Source organism: Lepidochelys olivacea (assembly GCF_965140295.1).
Source record: "Lepidochelys olivacea isolate rLepOli2 genome assembly, chromosome: 17".
Taxonomy (NCBI): Eukaryota; Metazoa; Chordata; order Testudines; family Cheloniidae; genus Lepidochelys; species Lepidochelys olivacea.
In genome coordinates this window covers 8,016,709-8,043,289 of record NC_140427.1, presented here as the reverse complement: position 1 = coordinate 8,043,289, position 26,581 = coordinate 8,016,709, and the positions used below count along the sequence as shown (strand labels likewise).

The window sequence follows — 26,581 nt, the reverse complement described above, 5'->3', positions numbered from 1 at the left end:
TCTTTTCCCAGTAGATGATTTTCAGCAAGTGGTACCTGCCCACTGTGGTGAAATTCAGATCTTCACAGTTCATTTGAAAACTTATTTCCAGTACTGAGTTAATCAAAGTGTATCTCTTGGATTCAGGCCAACCCCTCTGTCATGAATCCATTTAGATTGTTTTCCCACTGATGCATGTGCAGCTCAGGCTATAGAGACTTGATTCTGATCCCATTTAAATGCTGTTTTTTCACAAGGGACAACTTCATTGTTTTCAGTTGTTCTGATTTACCCTGGAAGACCAGAATCCTGCCCACTAGGTTGTAGACTCTACTGTCTGGTGCAACAAATCATTATGACAAACACATCGATCACTTCCAATACTTTTCTTAAACCAGAATATCAGCATTTCGGAAATTCAAATACAACTCCAAACGATAAAAATGCAGTAGTGAGCCAAATTCAGTGCTTGACTTTTCTGTAGTGAGAGGTCTATGTTAGTGTGTCTTGAAGGTCTAGATTTAGTGTACACAATTTAGTCAAGGTACTGGTAACTGATTACAAGTTTTAATAAAAATGCATTTGTATTTGTGATTTGTATTAACGTTACTATTGAAGCTTAACCAGTGTTGTTGCTGGAAATTCAGAGACGGTAAGAGCCAGAGTATGAACAGGAACTCCTGAGTTCTAGTTTTAATCTTTATTAAAATTTGTTACAAGGATAGTCTCTCATTTAAATCAGGTATCTATCTCTCTGTATCCAGAAATCTGCATGTTCCTCCTTTAGCGATACAGGGAAGGCCACAAACAGTCTTGTTGAGTAAGATACTTGCTTTGTTCTTTCGATGTTCCAGCTATGTTTGTTAGTGACAGGCAAGGATGTGGATAATACTCATAACTCAGCTGTCATATCATCTAGTATCTTCTACCACTTTTCAAGTTAGAATCTCTCTTTCTCATCAGAAGCAAAACAAAACAGACTTCTCAATAAAGACACCTTTGTACAGGAGGTTTAACAGATTAACGTATTTTGCTTAGAAAAATTCAGGAATGCAACGTAATCCTTGAGGCCATAACACTGAATCAGAAAAGATCTGAGGCAGGTCATGACTATACTTACAGCTAAGTTATCAAGCAGATTTATCTACTTTCTATTTACCGGTTGACTGAATACTAAAAAATACAGCTCAACCCCTTTGGGAGGGTAACTGTGTAGACAAAGCTTCATTTGGCTGGCCAGTGTGGGAAAGGTTAACCCATCATTTCTGTACTGATCTTCACTTTGAAATGAGCTCTGTTGTTTGCCCCCCAGTCATGCAAACACTTACTAATGACATAACATTATTCAGGTGTATAAATGCTCACAGGAACTGCTACCCTGATGTGGACTAGGGGGCGGGGGCGGGACATGGCAGCATTAATTTGTCTTAGTTGTTTAAATTATTTTATTTATGACCGGCTTTGACTGGCTTAACTACTTATAAAGATTTAAAAAGCTGGCTAACGCTCTCTAACACTATATATTGAGAACCACTATGGTATTTAAAGAAAATGACAGCATTAGCAGTGCATTTCCACGCTCCTCCCTCCCTGTCTCTCAATAAAACAAACACATGGAATTGGAGTTTAGAGGCGGACCTCATTCATTTTGTGCTAATGCTGCTCATTGGCTACAGGGTTTTGCACGGAAGAAAATAAGCTAGTAAAGAAATATTCAGGCTACCTCATCACAAAGCGTACTTTGTTCATTAATTCTGCCACATGCCTTTTAGTTCTTCACTTGTAGTATACTAATAAACTGACTGCGGGGGATGCTTTGTGGAAGAATTAAATTTAGTAAAGAGAGCTCACTGTAATGTTCAATCAAGGATTCCATGTGTGTGTATATACGTTTTTTTAGGAATTGTTGGCCTTGCTGGTTAGGGATGTGACAATTAGCAAGGTTCTGCTGTATAGTAAAGAACTAAAAGTTGGCCAATCAAAAGAGAAGGGAATGTCTCCAGTCTGGTAGATGCAGAATAGCAAGTCTCTTGTGCTCTTCTTCTTCCTGTTGATGCAATCACATTAAATCCCCCAGTAAGGCATGAGGGGTCTCCCCTCTCTCTCATAAACGTCTGGGAGTATACCATACGGTGTCTGTACCATTTTAACCGTCGTCTTCCCAAACAGCTTCCGCTCGTAGTCTATCAGCTGCCTCCAGAAACCCACGTTGGGGCGTATGATGGGGCGTCTTGACTTGACCCAGTTGTAAGCCTCAACCAGAGAGACTTCTTGGTACTTCATCAGATAAGCGATGCACAGGGTGGCCGATCTGCTCACACCAGCTGCGCAGTGGACTAAGGTGGCCCCGTTCTTCCGCATGACGCTTTGTATCTTATCAGCCACGCTGTCAAAGTATAGGGAGATGGGGGCATCAGGCATGTCAGCCACAGGTACGTTGACATATTCAAATTGGGGCCAGTTTAAGTTGGGGATCTCAATGGTGGCATTGATTATGCAGGTGATGCCCTGGGCCAGAAGCAGTTGTCGGTTTGAGGCCACGCTGCCCCTGCTCAGGTACAGAGACGGGGTGATTTGGGCAATGCCCCCAAGTTCTCCTTCAGTAAACATTCGAGGTGCCATTAGAACTCGTGGTAAGGAGTGGTGGTTTCTGGAGGTCATGGAGGTTCCTGCTTCTCAGGCTTCCATTATGGGAAGGGATCCAATGTGATCTACCAAGGGAATTGTCTTGCCTGGAGGCTTTAAGTTAGAACTTTTCTCCACTTGGTCACTAACCCTGTAAAATACAAGCAACACTGTAAGTGGGACAGAGATAACAGCAGCCCTCGAATGTAGAAACGCAGAATCCTACTATGCCCTGGAGTGTCCCCAGTGGTGTAAGCTCTCCTGGGCAAGGACTGCCTTTGTCTTGTATGCACAGTTGGGCCCCTTGACAAATAGTGAAAAACACATGGTTTACACCTCCTTCCTCCTAAATGCACCCTCCCTTTTTAGATATCTAAAATAGGTCACCTACAAAGAAAATAAACACTAGGAGTTTACCCTTCCGTTCCCTTTATCATAGTTAGAGACCTGAAAGTGTGTCGTCCCCCCACACATCGTAGAAAGTCCGGTCCTGTCTAGGTTGGAAGACTGTCTGGAGAACAAATAAAATGGTACTGTTACCACAGCCGAGAGCGTGAGAGCTGAATGAGTGTACAAAGGGAAGAGATTTTCAGACTGATTCTTTTTAATGCCAGTGACTGACATACTGGAGAAAGGAAGCCTTTGTTCAGGAGTGAGAACCCTCCCCCTTCCCTTAAGCTTTATGAGCTAGCAGTGCACAGCCTCTGGGACCGCCAGCGTTTCCTCCAGCAAAGACCACAGCTGGGCATTCCTGCTATTTCAGACATTACAAACAAATAAACCCACTGGGCAGAACCAAGAAAAAACCTTTTCAATACCCTTTCCCTCCCCTCCTCCTCACCAACCTGTTAGGCCTTCTCCATAGACCATAGAGAAGCAAAGAAGGGCACATTCCCAGTTTATTTTAATAATTTGCAGGTCATCTTCAAACAATCTCAGTCTGGAAATTAAATTGGCAGCTGTTCTCTTCAACCGGATGTTGGGAATTACTCATCCAAAGAATTGATTTGCTTTAGCCAAACACAAATTATGCTTTAGTCAAACCAAGTTATTGGCTCAGTACAGGGGTAACTGGGTGAAATGTAATGGCCTGAGATATACAGGAAGTCAGACTAGATGCTATAGCGGTCCCATTTGGTCTTAAAATCTATGAATCAAAGAGATAAGCTCGCTATAACATTTTGTGTTCAACACTATACTGCAGGTATGTTACATCATCAATAACTAGGGCCCTACCAAATTCAGGGTCCATTTTGATCAATTTCACACTCATAGGATTTTAAAAATCGTAAATTTCATGATTTCAACTATTTAAATCTGAAATTTCACAGTGTTGTAATTATAGGGGTCCTGACCCAAAAAGGAGTTGTGGGGCGGTGTAGGGGGGATTGCGGTACTGCTACCCTTCCTTCTGCCCTGCTGCTGGCGGCGGCCCTGCCTTCAGAGCTGGGCAGCTGGAGAGCGGCGGCTGCAGGCCAGGAGCCCCGCTCTGCAGGCAGAGCCGCCTCCAGGAGCAGCGCAGAAGGAAGGACAGCATGGTATGGTATTGCCTCCCTTACTTTTGTTCTGCTCCCTGCAGAGCTGGGCCGTCAGTCAGCAGCCGCCACGCTCCAGCCGCCCAGCTCTGAAGGCAGCAGCACAGAAGTAAGGGCACCATGGGATGGTATTGCCACCCTTACTTCTGTGCTGCTGATGGTGGCCAAAGAGTGGTGGCTGTTGACTTCCCCCCCTCCCCCCCCGAAACTCCTTTTTGGGTCAGGACCCCCAGTTTGAGAAACACGGGTCTCACCTGAGAAATCAATATAATACAGGGTAAAAGCACACACAAGACTAGATTTCATGAGGGGAGACCAGATTTCACGGTCTGTGATGTGTTTTTCATGGCCATGAATTTGGTAGGGCCCTCTCAGTAACCTAGTAACACTTTAAACAGTGTCAGTATGTTCTTTGGCATGTATCTGTAATGCGCTGATTTAATGTGCGCGACTATCTCCATCTAGTGCCTTGTTCCTGTTAGGATAAAGCTTGCGCTACACACCCAGCTAACTAAATTATTCCTTTAGCTCAACCAGTAAGGACTTGAGTTTTTGGTGCTGATGGTTTTGAGTTCGAATGCCCTGGATGCGGCCTTTATGTATGCCTTCATGACATGTTACGTAGCTGTCTGGACATTTCTGCTGTGCCCATCCAGCAAGAGCATGTATGTCAGCTAGCTTTCTCAAAGGAATAAAATCGCTGCATTATCCGCATCAGACTCTACATTAGAAAGAATGGAAAAAGAAGGGTCTTGGACCCTTACATGCAGGGGAAGCCTTTCCTTTTGTGGAACTCTCCCTTCGGGCACACAGCTAAGGTACCGCGGCAGCAGCTGCTGCTGTTGTTGGTGTAACAAATCCAAACCTGAACTGGGAGGAGAACAAGGAACTGCTGCTTTTAGGGTAGGTGTTGAATGTACAGAGGATAATAGTTTGCTGCTCCTCTGAAGAGCTTACATCCTAAATAAATGCTGGATTGGCAGCCCGAAGTATTCAGAATCATGAGTCAGTCGCGCTCCCCCCCCCCCCAAATCACTGGAATGATAAATGGTGGGTTCACTTGGTTTTCTGGGTTTGGAGCCTTTAGGGTGCATCTGGATCATAGTTTCAGCCTTTTCTCTGCATTTTTGAAGGCTAAAAACTTGCAGGTTTTTTGTTTTGTTTTAAGGGAAAGCTGAGATTCTCACCTAATGACATGAATCCAGGAACGAAGGCTTTAAGAAACCCATCGGATATCATGAGCGTTGGCAACACTGTATAGGCCAAGGGATACAACATAGAAGCAGAGGAACTGAGACTCTCAATAAACAACTGTCTCACTGTTCTGTGCTGTAGGTTCACACAGTGAACCCTAGTAAATGGAGCTGGAAATAGCACCCAGATCTCCAGAATCCCAATCTAGTGCCTTAATCACAAGACCAGCCTTTTCCCTTGTAGGTTTTCTAAAGTATCCTCTACCAAAAAGAGAGTCCAGGAGGAGAACAGGCCAGCCAACTCCTTGCCGGTATCATTTTTCCTGTGATAGGGTGACTGCATTCCTCTGACAAGAGGAAATGATCATTTCATGACTCTGGAGCCAGAGAAGCATTCAAATGAGTTTCAGCGCCAGAGAAGAAAAGTGCTGAAGTCGGTTGACTCAAAGCCAAATTCAGTGCTCAGCTTTTCTGAGCTGGCTCCAGGAATGTGACACGAATACCTTCGTTTTGTTGTACGCGAACAGATGACAATGAAGTCATCTGACTGGGATAGCTCCCTTTTTACACAGACTGACTAGCCTAAAAATAATGTAGCTCCATGAAAGAATGCTTGCTGAACATAAGAACCAACACACTGTCCTCTTGAAAATGCTGCTATGGCGTGGTGAACTCCAAGGCAAAGAGTGAGTCATAGCCAGCCTCCTTTGAAAAGGCTTTGAGTATTGCACACCTTTGCTTTTCACTCCCTGCTACCCTTTTTGTCTAACCAAGATATAGCCAAGAGCAAGAGGCTGATGTACTCTGCATTGCTCTAGCTTACACGGGGAGGGTTACTCGGATGGTAAGTGGGAAAGGAATCTTTTTTCCTTACGTGGATTTGTAGCTACCCACAAACTGCATGCTGAGCTTGAAATGGGAAGGAGCTCAGGTGAACAGCAGAGGGCAAAGGAAAAGCTGATTTGGTCTTCGGAGCCCGCATCTCGGGAGATAAATAAAACATGGTATGCTGGTGTCAGGTGTCCAATCAAGTGTAATGGGCAGGCAAACTCAATGGTGAACGATAAAAGGCACCGTATGGAGGGTTGATCTGAGCTGCTAGGATTTCTGCTTAGAAGGCAGCAAGCCAGTACAAACAGGCATAATAAAGGCTGTAAGTGCTTCTCTTCTTTGCTTAGACAGAGTCATGTACATCCACAGTGCTATATAAATAACTACATCTGCCTGAGGCAGGCAGTCGAAAATCCAAAGGATGCCTGATGTGGATCCTGCCTCTAAATATTGGAATGAAATTGGCAAAGTGGCAGGTATATCACTGCCCTCTATTGGACAGAATTCATAACTCAACTGTGTTTCATACACTTTCTAACTGCTAACTGAGGTGGTTCTTTAGACTAAGAGGGTCCTGTCTTTTGGGGGCAGGAGGATCAGAGTTCTACCCCTGCTGTCCATGACAGTAGCATGCAGCACAGTGACATTTCAGGATGACGATGGCTTTGTTACGTTGTAAAAAGCACCCCTTGCAAAACACTGCTGACGAGTACCTTAATGCACCTTCACTGCTACTCAGAGGCACAGAGCACGCTGGACGTTGACTGACTGTGGCTCAGGAACTGAGTCAAGCTAGCTGGAGGCAGGAGAATATGATTGTTTAAAACCAGTGCGCATCTCCTTTGCGGAAGGATGTGTCAAAGTCAGAAAACGCCCCTTTGGACGGCCTTTCTCTCTGACTGCAAGTGGTGGCAATGCGCAAATATGCGGCTGCAATTCAGTGATGGCAGGCACCTGCTCCAGCTCTCATCTAATTGTTTTCAGTTGGGTTACAGAACTTGGGCTTTGCTGAGGGACTGCACAGCCATAATCAAGTTCGAACTGCCACAGGCTTCCCCTCCGAGCCTTGAACAAGCAGTTGGCTAGTGCTCAGTTTGGCAGCGGGGTTCCTACCAGCAGTGAAGGTGATGGGGGACACCCTGACATCTTCAAAGCATTTTTTAACACAGGACTCCAGGCCCTTGTTTTCCTCTATTTATTCATAGCTTAGCTTTTATTATTAGGAATCAGGCAGCTCCATGTGTTCCCATTTCCTTGATGCCATGTCCCTTTATGTAGTTCTCGCTCTCTCTCTCTCTGATGGGTGGCTCTGCTCTCGATCAAGATAAAGACACCACGGGAGCCTAATGCTTGTAGAGGGAGATAGTAAGAGACACAAAGGGCAGCTGAACACCTAATTCCCATTGAAAGTCAGAGGGAGTTGGGCAGCAAACTCCTTACTGGGCCTTTGACTGATGTTAGCATCACCTTAACTGCTCTGCACAGGGCTATTTGATGTTAATCAGCACAGTCTGTTGTTCCTGTTCAGTTCAACAGATAATACAGTTAGTAGAGATCAGATCTTCTGTTCCAAAAAACGGCAGAGTCAAGGAGGGGTGAGAGCTTGTCTATCTTAAATATTCAGCTGGACGCATCCGCTCTTTCCAGAGGCAGGAGTGAGGCCTCTCCAGCATGTGGCTCATTACAGCAGAATACACGTGCCTGGCTAGCACGACTGGTATTGGCATTTTTAAGCCCCTTACCCTGCAACTTAGCCCTTTTGGTTCATGAATATTTGTGCGCATATTTAGGGGCAACATCCACATTTTGCCCAGGAGCCGCAGCCTTGACATGGAGTGATCCCTCCTCAGTGTAAGAGGGGAGGTCAGACTCCCGGGCCCTTTCAGTCCTTAAGCTCTGTGCAGAGGCTGGCTTTGCCGATGGAGCCATCTGTCTAGTGGGAACAGGAGGGTGACCACCAGCTTGTGTCATATGGGCCCTCACCTATTAACAACTCTGTCACCAGTGACCGGGTTTGGACTAGAACAGGCAACCTTGTGTAACCTGTGCTTGCTCAGGGTGCCTCTCTGTCTCCCTGTAGTGGCTGAATCAGCTAGACGTTTGAGTCTGTCCAGCCTTTGTGGAATTCAGTGAGTGGAGGCTCGTGCTTTCAGATCCAGAGGTCCTGGGTTTGATCCCTGCTGCCAACAACCCCCACAGGAGCATCCTGTTACACTGCTCCTTGCTGAATGCTCCAAGTCCCATTGCCAGCCTCCAGAGTGACACCTACTACACAGCTCTCGCCTTAACGCTTCATTGGCACTAGCCAGCTGATCAACCAAACAGACAGGACAACATGCCAGTCTCGGGCTGCTCCCCTGACAGGTTCAAAGCGCTTCAGCCCAGTGCCCTAGTGTCTGCTTTTCAGGAAGCAACTTTCTGCAGACACCAAATGATTAATACTTTTACCCTCCACAAGCCAGTCCTGCTTTGTAAACCACACACCAGCTTGTGTGGCACGAAGCTGCCTGTGTGTGAATTGCAGCAAGCATCTAGCCTTAGATGGCCTCTCCCAGCCAGGGTAAAATTCCTGTCAGTTGTTTGTGGGGATTTTTTGCTGCTGGTTAATGTGTGATGTTGCTTGTTTGCCTTACCAGATACACATTTGTTATTGTTACGTGGGTCTATTTGACATTCACAAAACTGATGGTGGTTCTGCCATTGGAATACCCAGGATGCTGCCCTGCTTGGAAAAATGAGAGGATAAAATCAATATAAAATAAAGGCCTGTTTATTTCAATTGTGGTAGCTAGTCACCGCAGTAAATTTAACAGGACAGCCCATAGATTAAGGAACCTGGACAGTGTCCAACATAATGTGCTACATATCTAGTGCCGACAGTTATGCACAAATTCCTCAGATCGTAGTGTCATGTAGGCAGTTCCCTGGGATTGTTAGTGAACACTCTGCCAGGCTCCCCAAAGCAGCCGAGGTCCCCTGCACAGCCTTGCAGTCATAGCAAAGTAGTGAAGGGGAATTTCACACCTGCTGTTAATCAGTGAGCACTGGCCCAGTGACCCTATTTTGATCTAGCACAGTCCCTACCATGAAAGGGTTAATTTGCAACTTTTGAGAGCTAGGTACCTGTTTCATGGACTCACCCAATAAGAGTTTGTTGGATGGTGTAACTGTAACACACTGGCTGGGTGCAGGTAATTATGCCCCAGTCCCTCTATGATCTGGTTCATCCTGCTGAATAAACTCTTTTAGCAAGGGGCCATGGTCTTGGTACAGGGGGATCTCTGCTGACCACAGTGAGGTAGCTAGGGGTGTGTGTGTGTGGGTGTGTGTGTCTGTGCGTGCATGCACACACAATTTATTATAAAGCTTGCACCTCCCTTTGGCTAGTGGAGTTTCTTAGGCCCAAGTCTTCACTGAATGTCTGCCATTGCAGTTTCCATTGAACTCAGCTGAATTACTCTCTTTATAAAGCCAGTTATTTTTCTCACTCCCCTCTGGACTCGGACACTATTGCTCTTAACACAAGAGTCACTATGACCGTTCCACTTAGGAAAAAAAAAAGGGGGGGGGATCTTTCCACCAGCAGCTAGCTTAACACTATGTGGAGAAGAGCTGCTGATGTTCAAATTCACTAAGCAGGCCGCCAAGTCTCCAACTAATCCAATGACATAAGAGAAAAAATTCAGAGCGCGAGCAAAGCAGGCCATTTCTACCGCAGGCGTGCTCATCACATCAGAGAGGAGTTCAGCTGTTAGTACAGGAACGTTAAATGTCGTTCTTTGGACTGGGGAGCACAACGTAATAGAGGCCACTGGGGTTTGAAAGTGCAGCACAGACTCTATTATGAGCTCTCACACGAGGAAGCAGAGCAGTTTGCTTTGCCCCTTCACGCATCCTGAATCATGGTATTCTTCTCTCAAGAGCCTGAAATGCTTCTGCTAGGGAAAGTAGTCTGGGGAGTGAAAATCGCCTTACACTTCTCATTCTTCCTCTTTGTTTTGGTTGTCCTTGCTTGGTTATATAATGTGGGATTTTCATAGGATCATAGAACTGGAAGTAACCTCTAGAGGTCATCTAGTCCAGTCCCCTGCACTCAAGGCAGGACAAAGTATTACCTAGACCATCCTTGTCAGGTGTTTGTCTACCCTGCTCTTAAAAATCCCCAATGAAGGCTTCTAAAGGAGTTAGGACCCAAGTCCACAAATATATTTAGACTCCTAACTCCTGTTGAAATCAATGCATGTTAGGATTCTAAATTTGAGGACCTGGGCCTATGTGCCCAAATCTCATTGACTTCATGCAGACTTGATAATCATGATGGTCCCTTTTGGCCTAAAAATCAACGAACCCATGAGAATCCCACCCAGCCATAACCAAGTACTTTCCACGGTCGCTAGAGTATCAGCCCTCATTGGCTCCCTCCCGTAAGAGCAAGCAGTACTGACATTATTCCTAACCACAGGAAGAGTCAAGGAGAGAGATATTCCCCAGTGAATTAAGCTGTGCAAACCCCCCCACTTTATTTTGGACTCTGACAGCAGAATACATCCACTGAGACACACGTGTGTCTTCCACCTGGTTTGCTACTAAGGTGTCATTGCCCTGCAGGAGCTGGGAGCCTCCTCTGAATGAATGCTACGTATGTGCTGATGCACCACTGCATTTGGGGAAACTGTCTTACTTTCCAAACCTACGCTGGGGCAGTTCTGAGACAGTGTTAATAAAGGCACACTGGCCACATGCCAGTTGCACAGAAATATTATTTTGAGGGTTGTTTTTAAAGCAAACTCCCCCATGCAGCTTCAAAAAGAGGAGGGGTTTTCTTTGTTCTAGAAAAGTTAATCGCTCTGGGGAGAAAACGGGTGACTGTGCAGGGCAGTAGGTGAAATCCTTCTTTTCTCGGCCACTGAACCAAAGCTGGTCTGTCCAGCTCAGTAGTGGCTAGGAATCTGTGCCAACTGATGGCTCTTTGATGGCCTCATGCTAATTAGTGGGCAGTTTTCCATCCGGCATCGGGCCCTGATTTGTGTTCTTATTGGCAATTTGTGACACAACAGCACAGAACCACTAATCCACAGGGAGCCTCTTGGCCAGTGGTCCCCCAACTTTTCACAGTCATGCCCCCCCCTTGCCCCGTCCACGCCCTCCCCCACCCCGGGAGCCAGAGCCAGGAGCAGGGTGTGGACAGGGGTAAGGGGGCTGAGGCTGGGGCTGCAGTTGGGGGTAGGGGTGGGGCTAGGAAGAGAACTGTGGCCAGCAGCCGAGGCTGGTGGAGGGATTGGGGGCCGAGGCTGGGGCCAAGAGTGGAGTCACGGCCAGGGCCACGTCTGGGGGTGGAGCGGGCCTGGGTGGTGCTCCTGCCCTGCCCTCTGCCTCTCCCCGCCCCAGAACCTTCCTCCACACCCCTGCAGGGGGGGTGCGCCCCAAAGTTTGGAGACCTCTGCTCTGGGCTCTTATCAAGTCTTGGCCAGCCCAACGCCACAGAGCTCAGCCGCTGGGACGCGTCCCCCTGAAGTGAACGCTCTCCCCCCGGTGTTTGGTGGTAGCCACCTGAGGAAAGGCTGTGGGCCACTGGGTGTGCTGCTTTGGCCCTTATGCAATTGAGGGTGGGGAAGGGGGGAAACAGAAGCAAGCTCCTCCCCTCTAGCAGTGATTGGTGGCTTCTTGCACTTCCACATGTGTTTAAGGGGCTGTGGGGAGGAGCCTGGCTGATAAGGTGTTGTGAGAAGGTCCCATAGTCAAAGGCTCCAGGCCCTTCTCAGGTGATGGAGTCCCCGCAGCCCTGCCCTGCTGGAGTGGAGTTCTGTGGAAGGCCTGGCAAACCCGCGGCTCCCGGAGGAGAGTTCACCCTCCTGCTATTCCCCCTCAGAAGGGCTTCAGAGCCAGTCTGCCTCCTGCCACCAGGGATCACAGCCTCTGAGGTCCTCAGCCAAGCATGGACACCATGTGCAGCTGGCCCTGCGTTTTATGTACCGGCTAACAGGTATGTGGTTTCCTATGGTGGGACAGTCTCGAAGGAACAGGGGGGGCCTGAGCGGACAGGCAGAGGACTCTGTGAATCCGGGTTGAGGTACGCTAAGAAAGCAGCATGCGGGATGCTTTGCATTAGTGCCAGTGCTGTGGTTAGAGGGTGGCTCTCGACCTCCCCCCGCCCAGGGTTGCTGCTCTGGCCCTGTTGGCTTAAATCACTGGGGGGAGACCTTCAGTGTGTGCAAAAAGAAAAGGAGGACTTGCGGCACCTTCGAGACTAACCAATTTATTGGAGCATAAGCTTGCGTGAGCTACAGCTCACTTCATCGGTTGCATTCAGTGGAAAATACAGTGGGGAGATTTATATACAGAGAGAACAAGAAACAATGGGTGTTACCATACACACTGCAACAAGAGTGATCGAGTAAGGTGAGCTATTACCAGCAGGAGAGCTGGGGGAGGGGGGAACCTTTTGTAGGGATAATCAAGAACTATTTCCACATGTTTATTCCCCCCCCTTTCCTCAGACGTTCTTGTCAACTGCTAGAAATGGCTCACCTTCATTATCCCTACAAAAGGGCCCCCCCCACCCCACTCTCCTGCTGGTAATAGCTCACCTTACCCGATCGCTCTCGTTAGAGTGTGCATGGTAACGTATATAAGTGAGCTGTAGCAAGCTGATGCTCAAATAAATTGGTTAGTCTCTAAGGTGCCACAAGTCCTCCTTTTCTTTTTGCGGATACAGACTAACACGGCTGCTACTCTGAAACCATTCAGTGTGTGCAAATTCTAGTGTCTCTAAGCTTCTCCAAGCTGACACAAGGGACCTAAATCAAAGTTTTCCATTGATATGCCTGGGGATTTGTCTTTACGCACCCACTAAACACTAAAGGTGGGATTTTTCAGCAGGGTGCAGCACTCACCCTCTGGGTCAGAGCTTTGAAAGAAATCAGTTTTTATTCAGGCACCAAAATAAGTGGCCAGATTTTCTTACAAGCTAGGCATGTTGGGTGCCGAGCTCTGGAAAATGACTTTCTGTTGCCAGCTCTTGTGACTTTTATTGCAAGTCGTGTGACATCTGTGGGACTCTGTCTGATGGCTCCATTTCCTGAAATCCTGTGATTGCATGAGACGCTCTGCTTTTGTTTTTAAAACTAGTAAGTTTCTACGCCTTGGGTGCAGAAAAATGCTTGAAAACATGACCAGAGTGCTCCCTAAAAGGCAAATAGGAACAGCATCGTTTGGCTTAAAAATCATGAAATTAAAAAAAAAAAATCTCAAGGGACCTAAATCATGATATTTTTGGATACTCAGGGTTGACTGTTCTGAAACCTGGCCCTTTATTCAAATGCCCAATGGGAGCAGAGCTCCTAAAAAGCTGGCCCTAATTGTGGGTGTTGAGCAGGTGACAGTCTGGCCCTCAGTGCTTGATGTTGGGGTTAGATTCCTATTTGAAAAATAAGGGAACAACAAAGTAATGTGGTCAATAGCTGACAGCTGTGGCTACATCATCTTGTGGAGTCTTTGGCATGTTGGAGCCCCTAAAATTGGGGAGGCAGTGTGGCCTAGTGGATAGACTATTGGACTAGGACTCAGAACTGGGTTCAATTCCTCGCTCTTCCGCTGGTCTGCTAGGTGACCGTGGGCAAGTCACTTTCTTCTCTGATTCTGTGTCTGTGAAATGGAGAGGACAATACTGACCTTTGTAAAATGCTTTGAGATCTACGAATGAAAAGAGGTACAGAAGAGTTCAGTGCTTATTAAAGAAGTATAAAGCATGTCTCAGACCCTGAGTTACTTGCAACAAGGCCCTTGTGGTACCGTTTGGGAAATAACTAAATCTAGAGGATTGCGCTTTCCCTGAGAGAAAGGAAACTAAGTCTCTGGTCCTTTCCTGAAGCATTGTCTGGGGTTTTAATCAGGTTAGTGGCTCGGGTGTGTGAAATGTCACTATTAAAGCCGGATCTTACCCTTCTCCCAGGAGAGATTAAATTATTCATTTTAAACATGACAAATGGGCACTAATACTGTGCTAAAGAGGAAAGTCAATATTGTAGGCACAGAGTGCGCTAGTCTTCTCGGGGCTCTTCTGAGCCAGGCTAAGCAGCAAAAATCGCTGCTTTTCTTGGATAGTGGTGTTTAAAATATGTGTGTCAGTGGACAAGCCTGCCTCAGAAACCTTCTCCGGAGCCAGATGTTGTCAGTAGCAGTTTCTTCTACGCCCACAGGAGTAGGGTCAGATTCACGCCTACATCTGGGCCTCTCTCTTCCTTTCCCCTAGCTGTTTGCAAAGATGTAATTTTAATGTTCTAGAAGGGAAGACTGCTCGCCCTGTATCCAAACAGCAGGAATGTGAGGATGGTGGGAGTGTCCCACCGACAGTCACAGACTTGCGCAGAAGTTTCTGCCCAGCAGTGGCTTCGTAACCTTTTCTTGATCCATGACACCAATAATGGCTTGGCCTACCATATCTCACCATCCTGTGTGTAAACAATGGATGGACAGGGGGTGGGACACGGGATGAATTATTTTTTGTCACTCTGGGGGTGACATGGGGGGTGGGGTTTGAGGGGTGGATGTGCTGTTGATTCATGCAATTATGCCATTTCAGTATTCATGGCTTATTCCCCTGTTCCTTTCTAAATGCATCCAACGTCCTACGCTGGCTTTTGCTTTGCTGCCTTTGGGTAAAAGCTGATGTGTTCATTGAGCTGTCAGTGATGATACCTCAATTCTTCCCACAAGGGTTATAGCTGATTCAGAGCCCATCCGTATAACCTTGTGATGGGAGAAAAGCAAGTCAGTCAAGAAAGAGAGTTAATGGAAACCAGGTGGTAAAAGTGAAATAATTTTAGAAAAGACAGAGAATGCCTTGGTTGTGTCTCAGTCTAAATTAATGCTCAGAGGTATATGATGCAAGCCTTGAACCAAATTATGTGCTGACTTGCACTGCGTAGAAGTGAGTTGGGTAACCTGGAGGATACGTCAGTGCAGAATTGGGCCATCTGGTTTTCATTCCTGAAAATCGTCCATTAACTCAGAAACTCTAAGCTTTTGCGGGCAGGAACCATCTTATTTTGTTCTGTCTTTGTACAGTGCCTAACACAGTGGGGGCTCGATCCGTGATGGGGGCTCGTAAACACCACTGCATTCCCCAGTACAAATAAAACAGACTAGCCTTTCCCCAAGGTTTTAGGGTTGAGTTTACAGCATGACTCTACTCTGGAAACAGACTATGTGAACATGGCCTCCTGAAGTTCCACATTTATCATCTCCCAGTGAATCCATATCAGATCTGCTCAGTCAGCAAATATAAAGAATTCTCCACCCAGCAAATTCAGCCACAGATTTGAGAGTCAAGCTGGGTTCTTTCCTTCTCATACATTGTCACTCGCAATTAATGTTCTGCAGGACAGCAGTGACCTGTGCACCCTCAGTGACACCAGTGTAATCTGGCTGCCATCAAAATATGCTCTCCATTGCCTTTGTTCGGTTTGCGCAGGCATAACTGATTGGAGCATAGTAAACAAGTCTGTGGATGGCACAGAAGAAAGAAGTAGACTCCAGCTGGCTGTCTCATAGTTGAATTGGCTTTGCAGGGTTAATGGAAGTAAAAAGCACACAGGGAGCAGGTCTCTCCGCTAGGAGGGTGCCACTTCTTACAGAATCACTTGGAAGAGCAGACCTGCCCTTTTAAACTAGGCCCTTGGTAACTTATAACTGGTTATATGAAACATCTTGAAAGTGATTGCAAAACCTTCGGGGGGGGGGGGGAGGAGGAATGACATAATTGGATTCCTGTAGGTCCAGGTGCTTAATTAGGAGGCCAACCCTGATTTACATCGATCAAGGTAACCACAGGGAGCTGTAAGTTAGAAGGGCGCACAGAAGCATTAAGCACCCGCAGCGCTGTGTTATATCAGGACATTTGCACATCTCGGGTACAGTGCAAGATATGAGACCTGCTGCCCTGTGACTGTGTCCAAATGAGAAGTACAGCTACCTAGCTAAGTTATAGCTACCCTCTGACTACTTTCGCCATTCATCAGTGCAGCTGCAGGGCAGGGTTAGATGGCCTGGCGCATGAAAACTCCTGCTTCTGGCTTCCATTAGCGCTGCTGAGTGCTAGCATGGGAAATCCTAGTGAAGACTAGGGCTAGAGTCTCATTTCTTGCCTTGTGGTGTTACTCTAAAGAGCAGTGGGTCAGGCTTTATATTCAGGGTATATTTATAGATGGCTTATGAGGGTTAATGACTGATTAATAGATGGTAAAAGCATGATACAGACCTGTTGTAGGTGGTTAAAGGCCATCCACAGTGTATATTATAGATGGCTATAAGCAATTTATTAAGCAGTTGAACTCTAGATATTGGATTAGCTCTCTATTAAAATATCTATTAATTGCGTGTGTTTCCTAGCCTAGATGCCCCTTTAATATAAAGCGTGGCTGAGCCAGGGGTGGGTCCACATGAAGTGTGTTCCGTCCCCGATTGTCACTGCTCTTTTGCAGTGCCAGGCACTCTGCAAAACAGGTACGAGGAGCGTGCAGTCTAGAGTTATACATGACCCAACAAGCAACCAGAAAGTGGGGCAGGCAGCAAGGCAAGAGATGCGATAAGATCCTGCGGTTACCCTGTGCAGGTATATGCACGTGGTGCGGGCTTTTCTCTTTCTCATTTAGCAGCCCTGGGTGGCACAAGCGAGAGGAGTTTTTGGGAGGGATTTTAATGAAGGGGTGTGGTTCGGAGATTTGGGATTTTTGGTGGCTGATGTTTTCTCCTCTGATCCAAAGCATTCTGCACGTGTGCTGCTTTGGAAATATCCCTCCGTAGTTGCAGTAGTATCTTCCCTCTGAGCTAAACTGAGCTCTCCCACCATACATTGTGTTCCCTGCATGCAACATCACATCTCTCCCCTCTGCTTTGAGGAACAGAACAGTCAGGGCTGCTTTTTTTCCCCACTTGACAGCTGGATCCTGCCAGCTGCTGACAACATCTCCCCATGGGGGAGTTGCAGAGGCAGGGAAAGTATTTAGGCTGGGGAGTAGAAGGGGGTGGTAACACAGCATGTGCTGATATTTACAAACTTCTGAGTGCTGCAGCCACTTGGCTCTGGGTGGGAGCTTCCCAAGGCAAGAAGCCAATGGATTTTTATTCGAACATAAAGGTTTGAAGCAGAATTGGTATTTATGAACTTCTGGCTTCAGGCCCAGCCTCCTCCTGTAAAGTAAAACACCAACGTCATGTGTGAGAATGTCAGGCTTGGATTGGGCCAGTTTGCAGTGACCTAGCAAGTCAATACTTAGCCCTTGTGGCTGTATCAGGGGGGCTCCAGAATCTAAACTTTCGTTTAAAAAGAAAAATAAGGTGAATCCGATGCAATAATGCAGTGATGTCTGCCTGAGTCTGCAGGCAGCCTAAAACACCCCAGCAGTGTAAACTACCCCATCTGTCTCAACTCTGAAGCCTAAAGATGATTATTTAAATATCAGCATTGTTTCCCATTTCATTACTTGTCAAAATATGCAAAGAGAGAAGGAGGCCAATCCTATTCTGAAGTTGTGCAGCTCATTTTGTCCTCCCAATCTGAGAATCCCAATCCCATCACTACTTAATTTTTCCCTGGTGATTTGTAAACCAATGTCCAAGTGGCTTTCCCTTAGCCCTTGCTGAAATAACTTGAGGTGGGGTGAGCTTCTGTTCCCTGTGTCTACTCTGAGTACTACTTTGCTCCATGATTAATCCCAGTTTCTTCAGTGGAACTGCTGCTGCAGTAAGGCGCTATTCAGCATCAACAAAGAGTCTGTTCCCTAATATTTAAACTATGAAACTGTAAGGGATTGGGGGGGTGTGTGTGTGTCTATTACAGTGTCCTCTGCTGGATAGAGTCAGAACTGCTCATCTGAGTGTCATAGGGCCTATATTGCTCACTGCTAAAGGAGGATTCTCCTTTTAGTTCCAGTGACAGAGGGCAGTGTTTTGGAGCAAGAGGATCTGAGCTCTGTCATCTAGACAGAGCTCTGGCTCCTCTCTATCCCATTCCCACGCTGCTGTGACGTCCCAAGTATGCCTTACAGGGATAAGCATGAAATCCTAGGTAGCTACAGGATTTGTTACAACATTGAGTGGAAATGAGCTGGCACTTTCATGCTGTTTCTCCTCCAGATCAATCTCTAAATGCTACCAACTGCTCCTGAATATGCACATGCTAATCACCGCCCTTCTTTATTGGAGGATCTTTAAGTGTTTTGCCAGCGAACGAATTGAGTCTCATGATCCACCTATCTGCCCAGTTTCACAGGAATAGAGGAACTGCTGCTATTTTAACCTTTGGATTGCTACCACCTCTGGAGCATAGGCAGCAGCTGTTAGACAAGCCCTGTCAAAGCTTCCCAGCAGTTCAGGACAGGAAGTGAGGAATCCCACCGACAGTTGAAAGAAGAGCAGGGTGGGGTGAGGGGGGCTGTTATGTGTGCACAAGACAGCCTCCAAAGTTAGAGCAGTAATAAACCATTATGAAACTCAGTCACCTCGTGACACCTGGCCTCCCACCTGCAGCAGTGGGTCTAAGGAATGAGGACACTCTCTCAGCAAGATTGGGGGAGGGGAATGCGTTTGGGGAGAGAGGAGGTGAAGCTAGTTTGAATCAATTATTTTTAAATAGGGTTTACACGTGGCAGCAAACGCTTCTCACGATGCCATGCTGGGCCAAGCAAGGACAGGTCCCTCTTGCCCCTCGCCTATTCTGGGGTGCCCTGCAGATAATTCCCTGCCTGCTTAAGGCTTCACAAACTCCTGCTTGAATGGACAGTTGCTCAGAACTAACGGTGAATGAATTCCTCTTTCCTGATTAGAAATTCCTGGCCTTGCAAATTACTGCTTAAAACCCAAAAGCCCCACTCCTAACAGGAAGAGCCGTGCAGGCGGTGACATGGAATATTTGCCAAGGGGGGAAATCTAGATTCATTAGGTCCCTGTGCCTCCTCCACAAGGCACTGTTTGAGGAAGAGAAATTCCAGATAATCCAACCTCCCCGTCTGCCTTTTGTCCTGTTTTCTGAGCCAGCGAAACGATGATGCTGGTGAGAGAGGAGCTGCTCATACTGAACTGCCGAGAGCACTTGGCGGCCGTCTCCAACCACCATGTTGTGCTCACAGGGGAGGGGGGAAATGGCTTGTGGAGAACGGATTCTAAATGTGAATCTTGGTGCTGGAACTTGGTTGTGTTCTGCTTGCGAAATTCACGGGGCATCTGTCTCCAGCTATATTTTTAGTGCTGTGATGCTTATACGGGGGGGTGGGTGTTGGGGGGGTGGAATGGGCACGCTACCATTTGAATTATTTCTCTTTACTTCCCAAACAGCAGGAGACCTGGTGCTGCAATCCAGAGATTTCTTTGTTATTTTGAAGGGCGGGAGCCACATCCGCCTAGCTCTCTGCCTTCACGTTTCCGATTTTCCGTTGGCTTTATGGACACACAGCATGTCCTTTTTGAAGCAATAAGTGAGCATGCATGGCGGGGGGGGGGGGGAACTTGCCATGTCCAATTTGATTTGCAAAAACAGGCCTCTGGGGAAAGAAAGCTAGGACGAGGTACTCCGATGGTATAGGTGGCTTTGTTTCTTGGGCCTAATGGCACTGGGAGCCTGGACTACCCATGCTGGTGAACTGCTGCAGCTGGATGACTCTGCTGGAGTCAATGCATAGGTGCAACAACCAGGGGGCATGTCTCTCCCTCTCAGCTAGTCACTGTCCCTGTCAAATCAGGTGCATGTCTACTGGTTTTGTTTGCGTTAACCGCAGCTCTTTGGATGTGGTGGCCTGCTGGCGCAGCATCAATGCTTGTTTACACTACAGCAAAGCTCAAGCACACGCGCACGGACTGGAAAGAGCCTCAGTCGCACCCGACAGGGCTGCACCTTTGAGCCTTCAAACCAAACCAAACCAAACCTACTTCCAACTCTCACAATTTGAAAATGTCAACCAGGATTCGCTCCTGAATCAAAACGTGTGACACACTGAATGGCTGCCCAGATTGATACAGAAATGGCCAGTGTGCAAAGCAGACCTTTTGGCCTGCGTGAATATTTCTGGTTTCAGTTTTGCTGGGGGTGTTGAAGGTGAGGAGAAAAAATTCTCTCAGCAGAGTCCCAAAATAGAGACTGCAAATGCTGTGCATGTGGCAAAGAAACTGCAGCTCTTCTGTCAGGCAGGAGGGAATTACACACCTGGGTTGATTCTCATCTCACTCCTGACTTGCACTGATGAAAGTTTATGGGTCAAATTCTCTCCTGCTGTAAACTGGGCCAGTATGCACCAGGAGAGAATTTGGCCTTAGCATAAAAGGAGAATCAGGTATTCACCTGGGACACACCATTGGGCCTGAAGGTGGACAGATGTGTCCCAGTGGTTCAGGTGAATGTAGAGGAATCTGTTCCCTGTTAACTCAGAGGTCAGTTGATGAAATAAATGATTAGAGAAGTGTAGGCCTGATTTGACATAAAGGTACCTCAACTGTATCTTTTCAGTGCTATCCCCTGCACTTCTCCCATAGCCACCTCATTATGGATGAGCTGGATGTGTAATGAGAGAACTGAGGGCAGGTGCCAATATTCTGGGTTTGCAGAGTGAAAGAAACTAATTTGCTGTCCAGTAGGAACAGATTATAATCCCTTTCCAATCTCATCCCCGCCACAAGAGTCATTGATTATCAGACCTGCCCATAGCAGCGATCCTGACGCTGAGCCAGGGAAATAGATCCAGCTAGCAAAACTCAGAGAGATATTTGTAGTCAGAACTGTGCCAGATGTTGCAAAAGTGACACTGACCGTCTGTGTCAGCAGTCGCAGGTCTGAGGTCAGCCTTTACGAATCTGGCCACTACTTTGTGTCGTGATTTCCAGTGTCCCTTCAGGTGACCCCCCGCAAAAAGCAAAGTGAGCACCCCAGAGAGAGCCAGAAATCAACTGTGTTGCAATTAGGTGGCTGCTGTGTCTAACTTTAGTAAGGCCCTTAGATGCTGCACTGAGGAAAGGGGAGAAACAAAAGCTCTCTGTTTCTATAGTAAGGCCAAGTTCCAAATTCTGAACTTGAGTGCCCTGGTGTAAGTCTGGAATAACTACATTCCCTTCAGTGGGGCTGCTCTGGATTTACACTGTGAGCAGAATTTGCCCCACCCTGTTTACCTTGGGCTAGATTGTGCAATCATCCCTCATGTGGAGAAGCACTTAGTCACTCAAATAGACCTATTAGTTTAAGTGAGTCTATTTGCATGAGAAAAGGCTCCACAGTTTTGGCCCCTTGGAATTACATGCCAGGGATAAGCAGCTTTGTGCAATTGGCATGGACAACCTATGGGTCATACGCCTCACAAACTTTAATGCGTTCATCCTCACACCCTCCCTGTGAGACAGAGCAGTGCAATTATCCCCATTTTACAGATTGGGAGCTGAGGCACAGTAAGGCTAAGGGCAAATTGCGTCCCCATGCAGCAGAAAGAGAGACTGGATCGGCCGTTGCAAGCGCCTAACCTGGAGCCCCAGCCTTGGGTTTGTGAACTGCAGAGGGGTTTTTTCAAAGGCACCTAGCGAGACTTTTTTTTAAAGTGCCTATCCGCTCGCCATGTTACACTAGCAAAGCAAAAGGAACTTTAATTAGAGGAGCTCAACTTGAAACCTTCCCTTGGTCATTTTGATGTGATGGCACCTGCATTAGATAAACTCCTACAGAAGACACTCAAGCCCTGTTCACCCAGTGAACATCTGCACCCCATCCTCCCATCCAATGGAATCTAGTTACTGGCCCCACAATCCAGGCAGTGTAAAACAGTAACAGGCCACAGGCACCCTGCTGTTCAATTCGGCCAGTCATGGGGGCCAGATCCTCATCCAGGCCTAGTGGACCCAAAGGGAGTTTATCCTGAGTCAGGACTCAGTAAGATACCAAGGTTTCATGGTATTTGTTCTCTCTGTCCACTAGCCTCCAGGACAGTGTGTTGGAGTCTCAGTTACATTAACAATGGAGGATCTAGTATGTAGCTTCTTCCCTGCGGGGAAGCTACGTAAGGCTCCGTGGCATTAACTGCAGCCTCTGCTACTTCGTGGCATGGGGGAAGGATCCCTTCTCCCCACTCCCATCCCTCACTGCGTTGGCCTGGCTAATCAGGTTGGGCAGATGATTGGTTCCAAAACAAGTGTAAACCAGCAAAACTCCCATTGACTTCCAAGATACAAGAGAGGGCCCCCAGAGAAGTAAATGCCCCATCCTTCATGGCTTTGCCCCAAATGAGCAAGGTATTGGCCCGAGCACTAGAGGTAGCCTAGGGGAGGAAGCCTTCTTGCCCTCACAGAAAGAGGCAGAGGGTTAGCTCAATCTTGCTTCACCTGTAACTGTAATATAGGCAGCAGCAAACATCTATCTAAAGTGCCCTTCCTGCCCCAGCCTAGGCTCTGGAGGAGGATTCCACATGCCACGAAAAACACAACCCTACTAATAGTTTCAGAGAGTTTTACAAACGTGACTTAAAATAGCATCTGCAAGCTGCAAATGAACCGTGCATCAAAGTGGGTATCGCATAAAGTACAGCCATTTGGCAGAACATAACAAATTAAAACAAGGTTAGACCAGTTTAAGAACGAACAGTTTCAGTACAGGTATATTCTATCTAAATACCCCTATAGTTATGGATACATTTTGAGATTCAGCTTCCTTACTCAAGGGCAGTAACATCTGTTGCGGCTTTAATTGTAACCATTAAAATAATACTCCTGGGTTGGACATCTTGCTGGGCAGTTTCATTAAGAACTTCCCTATAAATGTCGGGTGGGTTTAAGGAGGAAAAATACATAACCAGGAGACATTTACTTTTTTATCTTTTGCAACCCCACAAAATAAGCCCATTCCCTCCTGCATAGGCAGGGTAGCCTGGCTGATTGTCTAACACCCCTGGGAATTACACTGGCAGTGGACAATATCCCTCCCCTCCTTTTCCAGTTCCTCCTTTCTCTCTCTTCCCTCCCAGCCAGTTGTACCTTTAGGCAATATACTGACAGCACAGAGAGGAGTCCCCTCTGGGAACTGCACACACAGTTGATTTTTTCACATTAGGCCCCTGTCTTTCCAGACATGCCTCCTTGATATCACTGGGAAAATGTACACTGGAGACTGCCAGGCATGTGCAAACTCCAAGCAGTAAGACAGTGGTGGAGGCAGAGGAGGGGCAGCTCTGACACTGCTGGGATCTTTTTGTCTTCTCCTCAGAGGCCCCCTTGACCGCACTTCATGGTGGAGGCTTGTTGTGGTCAAATTTCCAAATGGACTGGCGTTTATTAATGGACTAAACTCAGATTATCTCAGCAATTACCTAGGGTTCCTATTCAATTCCCCCCACCTTTCCCTCAAACCCACCCCCCCGTGCTGTCTGACTTCTTAACACCAGGGCTGAATATTTGTTCACTGATGCATTTAATATTTGTTACAACTGACATATATAATTTTGCACACAGCTTAACATCTTGCCCAGCACCAGGGTAGTGCACCTGAATAATACCATCCAGATCAGTTTAGTTTCTTTAAGAGTTCATCTCTGGAGCCTCAAACGTCCCGCTGTTTTGTGTTTCTCTCTTACCTTGGTGTTGGGAGATCTCGACAGGGTCCCCAGCAGCTCCCTTCCTAGGTTGCTTCCTCTCCACAAGAGCAGCTGTGGTCCAGACTGTCCCAGGGCAGGGTGATGAATGAGCAGCACTTGTCCCTTCCTGGGAATGTCTCCCTGAGCTGCTGACATCTGATCTCACGGCTCCCAGCCGGTGATAGCCCCTCCTTCTTTCCCCTCCCCTCAGTGTTAGCAGCTCTGTGTGTGTGCGCGTGCGTGTGTGCGCGTGCGTGCGTGTGTGTGTGTGTGTTACCAAGATACTGCTCAGCTCGCCTGGCTCTTCCCCAAAGCCGAGTGAGGCCAACTCATGAGTGGCTGTCTGTTAAAAGGACAGCACTTCTTCCTAGGGAATAAGCAGCTGAAGGCTCAGGATCCAAGTCCATTTTCTCTTGTGTCCATGTACAGTCATTGTCCCCTACAGGCAGTTCTGGAGCCTCTTAAACTCCTATTTTGATCTGATTGGCACCCTTAGAGATGCATTCACCTGAGCGTGCTTTTATGTGCGATTAGCTTTCGCCTGCTGCCCTTCACAATTTAAAAAACACACCCGTTGTGGACGGCTTCCTGGGCAAAATCACAGCAATATGACATGGCTTTTATGTGGCACTTTACAGACGTTAGCCAGTTAAAGCTCCTCACTTCTGTTCGGCAGATCAGTATCCTTGTCCCTATCTTACAGAGAGAGGAATTGAGGCACAGACTTATCCAAGGCCAACGAGATAGTTGGTGGCAGAGCAAGGGACAGAACCCTACATCTCCCAGCTCTGTGGTTTAACCACTGACCATGCGTCACTTTAACCTGACATCGCCTGGTTCGGTGTTGGCGTTTTTCTCCATGCAGATTAGACACTGGAAACAAGAGCGCAAGAAAGAGAGATGAGAGAGTGCACGATTATTCCACTGCAGAAATGGGCAGCCAGTTACTACCTCCTGTCCCTTCACCAGTCTCCTGGTTAAGGCACTGGACTGAGAGTCCGGTGGACACGGTCTAGTTCCCAGCTCCATCACGTACACCCTGAGTGACAAGCCACTGAGCCTCTCAGGGCCTCAGCTCCTGATCCCCAGAACCTCACAGTGGTTGCGGGAGGTCTCTAACATTGTGGCGATGAGCACTATGGAAATCCCTTCAGGGAGTGGCTAGATGGACGAGTGTGTGTTTCTAAAATCCAAATGGAGTCCAGATTGCACTGAAGTTGTGTGGGCCAATATAACAGGGGCTGGTATGATCTTGAAAGTTTATAGTATGGAAAAACATTAGTCTCACTGAAAATTCAGATGGGAAAGCATGCCCCTAGAATGCTGGCACATGGCAAGCTTCAGAGGCCGGGATATACGTGGTTTAGCTACAGCCTCCAAAGCATTAAGACATTTTCCCCACCCCCCCCCCGGCCCCAAACCTATTTGCTTTATAGCAGACAGAACTCTTCCTTTAAACCCTGCCTCTACAGTGAAGAATCGCAACACCTACCATGTGGAGGTGGAAGAGGAACAAAAATAGAGAAATTAATTTTAAAATTGGGAGAAGTGTGTGCTTAAAAAAGAAAGTCAAAAGGTCAAAAAAAATGTGAATTTAAGAATTTTTTTAAAACTGAGAGCCTGATTTACTCCTGTGCTCCCCCAGATTTACAGTGACTTAATTATTGACTTCAGTGGCGTTACGCCATCTTAAAGTTGGAGGAAAGCAGTGGCATGAAGCAGGCCCTTCATGTAAAATTCACGTTCGCTCTTGCACGTCTTTCAAAGAACTGTTGTGGTGGGTGAGTGTATGGCCTGGAGGCGCAGCGGCTCTTGTGAGTGTGAGCGAGAATATACTGCATGAAGTCTCATAGCCTGTGATTGCATACGTATGTACAAAGTTGCACTGTGTATTAAATCCTCGCTTGCACACAAGCGGTCCTGGACCGATCAGATACTGTAAAGGGGGGTGGGGGACAGGTCTCCTGAATGTGTATGTAATGATAATCAAATGGTTACTTTCCCTCCAAGCAATGCAAGGTTTTCAAGATCTGAAGATCTTTTCACACTATCTTGCGACCAAGCCCCATGAGAGCCTGGACTCTGTGTTTGTGCTCTGCCTGACCTTGGTTGGGGTTTTTAAGCTACCGTAATACAAATAATTATTAGTAATACACATGTTGATCTTTCCAACAGCCTGGCTGGATAACGTGAGTGGAGGACAACAATCTGGGGGCTCAGCCTCTCATAATCTGATACAAAGGAGTAACGTCCCATCAAACAATTAAAGACCTCTACATTTCATGCCTAGTAATCTGACCCTGGGCCCACTCCAAATTATCATTTAACCAGCATTGTGGTAAATACCTAGATGGCTCAACATGCAGACTGCCTGGAAGCCTCCCTGCCGGTCGTTATCATTTAAATGCCCATACCACAGCACGTGGCAGTATAAATATTAACACATCTTGTGCTTTTCAATCCTTGTGCCTGCTGAGAGCCTCTTGCCTTGTTCATGTGCATTAGAGAAGTCCAATTTACCAGAGAGAACCTTTGGAATCCTTTGAATAAGGGATGCAGCCAATTAACGGGGTGCTAGAGTTAAAAGGAAATGTCAAAAGCCCCCTGTGCATGGGAGGGAAATACCCTACATGTGTGCACGCATACTGAAAACCACAACCAGTGACTCTGAATACAGGATGTGAGTAAGTGCAAGGAAGAGGTCATCTGGGTGACATTCTGACAGCAGGCTGAGCGTTGCTACAATGGTCATTTTCTCCTCCACCCTTGTTAGCCCCAATCAGAGCTGACCCAGAGAAGTGGGAAGTAAAGCTCTGGAACTTGA

General features: G+C 47.1%; 1 protein-coding gene across 1 annotated transcript; it reads right to left on the bottom strand.

Moving 5' to 3' along the window:
- Positions 1–664: 664 nt before the first annotated feature.
- On the bottom strand, positions 665–23,941 carry DUSP14 (dual specificity phosphatase 14). Its single transcript, XM_084650659.1, has 2 exons — positions 23,758–23,941; positions 665–2,755 (listed from the first exon to the last, which is right to left on the bottom strand). Exon 2 carries the CDS (start codon positions 2,638–2,640, stop codon positions 2,044–2,046), a length of 597 nt encoding a protein of 198 aa, XP_084506785.1. The 5' UTR covers positions 2,641–2,755; positions 23,758–23,941; the 3' UTR covers positions 665–2,043.
- Between the last annotated feature and the right edge of the window lie 2,640 nt (positions 23,942–26,581).